The 3,668-nt window shown below is 58.4% G+C and overlaps 1 protein-coding gene across 1 annotated transcript; it reads left to right on the top strand.

Moving 5' to 3' along the window:
* The first annotated feature begins 1,181 nt into the window (after positions 1–1,181).
* On the top strand, positions 1,182–2,128 carry Hoxd12 (homeobox D12). The gene is made up of 2 exons (XM_010607050.1): positions 1,182–1,755; positions 1,890–2,128. Exons 1-2 carry the CDS (start codon positions 1,182–1,184, stop codon positions 2,126–2,128), a joined length of 813 nt encoding a protein of 270 aa, XP_010605352.1.
* Positions 2,129–3,668: the final 1,540 nt, after the last annotated feature.

Raw genomic sequence — 3,668 nt, 5'->3', positions numbered from 1 at the left:
GGGGCTGGAGGGAGGGCTGCTGCAGGCTGGGTCAGGCGCCCCTTTCGGGAATTGAGGACGGGATCTCTGGGGTCCTGGTACTGGAGGCAGAAGACCCCTAGTTCTCCGGGCAGACTATGCAGAAGGGCCTGTCGCAGGGGCTGCGGATTCTGCTCCTTAGCAGGGACGGCTGCCCTTCCTGCTTGCCTGTTTGCCAGATCCGTAAACCCGCCAGCTGCCTGCCTCCTGGAAGCTTAGAGGCGTGAAGCACTGCTGGCTGGCTGCCTCCTGTGCCCGCTTCCCTGCCCCCACCCTGCCTGAGCCAGGTGACTCTGGCTCTTCTGCTTTCCCCGCTTCTGTCGGAGGAGTTTGTCCTGCTCTGCCCACCACCTTGGAGTTCTGATTTGCAGGGTGTAGTCTCTAAAGTGACTCCTGGCCACAACTGTCTACTCAAACTGCTGGATTTCCTGGCAGCATTCTTGTTGGACCTGGATGGCGACTTCTCTAGGAGCAGAGTTCCTGGCTGGCCATGGGGACACACCTCAGGGGTGGTGTGAAGCATCCTTCCTGGGCACCAAACTTGGGCGGTTTGTGACGACTTCGAGTTTGGTAAACCCCTGGACATGTCTGTGGCCTGGAAGCCAGGGCTCCTGCAATGAATGGGACTTTGCTGCCTGGTCCTCCTCCCCAGCGGCCTCCTGAGAGGTCCTTTGTATGAAAGGGACTGAGAGGAGTGGCATTGCCAGGCCGCGCCCTCTCTTGACAAGCCCAGAGGCACTGGCTACTGCAAAACGCCTCAGCTGCAATTTAAAGCCGGTAGAAGCAAGCCCGGCCCAGGTGGCCTGAGGAAAACAGAATGGCAAAGCCAATCAAGACCAGGAAGGGTCCCAAGGGACACTTGGGCAAAGGCACCTTCAGCACACTGCCTCCAGCTCCTGAAGCCAGCCTGGAAACTGGTATTGGCTTCGCTTTGCTCAACCCGTTTTGGCTCTGCGGCTGCCTCGTCCTTCGCCTTCCAGCCTTCGGGTGTTATCATAATACCCCGAAGGCGGGGAAACGGGTCGGGGGGATGTAGGCGGTGCTGAAATGATCGACTTTGAAGAACCTGCAGGCAAAGTTTCGTCCAATCGTCTCAGCCTGTCTTCTTATTCCGGGTTGTAACTAAATACTGTCGCGAGCGCGGCCGAAGCCCTTTGTTGGAGATGTGTGAGCGCAGTCTCTACAGAGCGGGCTATGTGGGCTCCCTTCTGAATCTGCAGTCGCCCGACTCTTTCTACTTTTCCAACCTGCGGCCCAATGGCGGCCAGTTGGCCGCGCTTCCCCCTATCTCTTATCCTCGCGGGTCGCTGCCCTGGGCCTCCACTCCTGCCTCGTGTGCCCCCTCGCAGCCTGCCAGCGCCAGTGCCTTTGGAGGCTTCTCACAGCCCTACCTGGCCGGCTCCGGGCCTCTTGGTCTGCAGCCCCCGGGCGCCAAGGACGGACCCGAAGAACAGGTCAAGTTCTATACGCCCGAAGCGGCCGCCGGGCCCGAAGAGCGTGGCCGTTCTCGGCCGCCTTTCGTCCCCGAGTCTAGCCTGGCCCCTGCAGCTGCCGCGCTCAAAGCGACCAAGTACGACTATGCGGGCGTGGGCCGTGCCGCGCCAGGCTCTGCGACCTTGCTCCAGGGGGCCCCCTGCTCCGCAGGCTTCAAAGACGACAGCAAGGGCCCGCTCAACTTGAACGTGACAGTGCAGGCGGCGGGCGTCGCCTCTTGCCTGCGACCTTCGCTGCCCGACGGTAAACGGTGCCCACGCTCTCCGGGCCGGTTTGGGAGGTGGGGTGCAGGGGAGCATTCTAGAGGGAGGGGAGCCACCGGGGCTGGGTAGCGGTCGGAGCCAGCCTGTCTGACACAGACTGGGGCTGTATTGCAGGCTTGCCGTGGGGGGCGGCCCCGGGGAGGGCCCGCAAGAAGCGGAAACCGTATACGAAGCAGCAGATCGCAGAGCTGGAAAACGAATTCCTCGTCAACGAATTCATCAACCGGCAGAAGCGCAAAGAATTGTCCAACAGGCTGAACCTCAGCGACCAGCAAGTCAAAATCTGGTTCCAGAACCGGCGTATGAAGAAGAAGCGTGTGGTGCTGCGCGAGCAGGCGCTGGCGCTCTATTAGCCGGGGTGTAGCTGCGGCCTGGCCAGGCCTGCCCTCTTGGACCGAGGCCTGGAGTGGACAGCAGGTGCTGGGACCGGGTCTTTCCCCTCAGCTCTCCGCTGATTACGGGTAGTCTCCCGCTCAGTCTGCAGCCCCAGGAGCCAGTTCGAGATAGGGAGGAGGCGTTTGGCCTCCTCGCTTTACATTCTCTCTAAGAAGCTTCTGAGGGGTGTTTGGGAGTTACAGTGCAACCTTGGCTGGAGTCACCTGTCCTCTCATCTGTGGCATTTGCAACTCAGGCTCACTCTCAAACCCTTGCACTTGGATTTTCCTGTTTCCAGCTGTTTAGTTCTCTTTTCCTTCTCTCTATCCCCCCTCTGCCTTAGCAAGCACCTAGCAAAACCTCATCATGGACGTGAACATAGCAAGGGCCTCAGGACTCAGCCTCAATGGAAAGGGCTGTGGATACACTTCATTCTTTGCTTCCGAAGCCCTTTGTGGCACCTCGAGGATCGCCACTCTAGAGTGAGGAAGGGGACTGGTCCCCCCCACCCATTTTCCCTGGTGGGTGGAGAGGACAAAGGCCACCCTAGACCTTCAGACTTCAGGGAAAGGGGAGGGGAGGGGCAGGCTGGCCAGACAAACTCAGAGACACCTTGGAATCTGGGCTGGGCAGAGTCCTCTGGCTGGGTGGAAGGGGCTGGACACTTCCCAGAGATGGGATGAGGAAGAGAAAGACCGGGATCCCCAAGCAAATTGCAATCTCTGGACAAGAAGCAAATTCTACGTCTCCCACTTCCTCTTACATGCCTAGGCCAGGGTCCGAGTGCATCCTGTAACTGGACTTTCCACAGTAAGCTCCTGTGAGGGGAGCTGCTGGTCTGCATTGAGGCCCAGCAGCCCAAGGAGGAGGGAAAGTTATTGAGAGGGAGGAAAGGGAGTAAGCAAAAGGAAGAGAAGGGAGTAAGCAAAAGGTAGAGGGGTCCTACAATCAGGCTATAAATATGGGCTCCTTCTCAAGGTAGGTAAAGTTGTCCACTTGCCTTTCTGCTCTGGAATTACCTAGTGCACCACCACAGAGAGGTAAAAACTTTCTCCATGAGAGTCATGGGTGGGAGAGGAAACATCTCAGACTCTCAGGCCCCGGTTGATGCTCATGAAGAGAAGAGAGGATCAGAAATTCCTCTCTCACCCTCTCTACCATCCATCAACTCCAACAAAGGCCCAGCCACTGTGCCCTTTCAGAGGCAAATCTGGCTGGTACCAGGGCCTGGACCATTCCAGGTTTGCTTTGTGGAAGCTGGGGTTCCTGGATCCCAGGTGGAGTTGTTCTGGGTGCACTATGGTGTCCAGCCTTATATCACTGAATCTATGTCCACCCCCAGCTCCCACTATCCCTGCCCCTTTCCCAATCTTCTGGCAATGTAATGCCCCCCAACCAAGTTCTAGAGAGATGTACAACAGCCCAAAGCTTCATGATTCCTTCCCAGTCCAGTGATTTCTTTTCAGTGGAGGACCAGGCCCTGAATCGGGGGGGGGGGGGCACAGAGGGCCTTCAGCC

The sequence above is a fragment of the Fukomys damarensis genome, unplaced genomic scaffold, assembly GCF_012274545.1.
Source record: "Fukomys damarensis isolate Sample0158 unplaced genomic scaffold, DMR_v1.0_HiC HiC_scaffold_26, whole genome shotgun sequence".
Taxonomy (NCBI): Eukaryota; Metazoa; Chordata; class Mammalia; order Rodentia; family Bathyergidae; genus Fukomys; species Fukomys damarensis.
The sequence above is the reverse complement of the archived record's forward strand: the minus strand, read 5'-3'. Positions and strand labels throughout refer to the sequence as shown.

Coding starts and splice junctions, on each gene's coding strand:
- Hoxd12 (XM_010607050.1), top strand. CDS start 1,182: ATGTGTGAGCGCAGTCTCTACAGAGCGGGCTATGTGGGCTCCCTTCTG. Junction 1,756..1,889: donor GCGACCTTCGCTGCCCGACG/GTAAACGGTGCC, acceptor GCTGTATTGCAG/GCTTGCCGTGGGGGGCGGCC.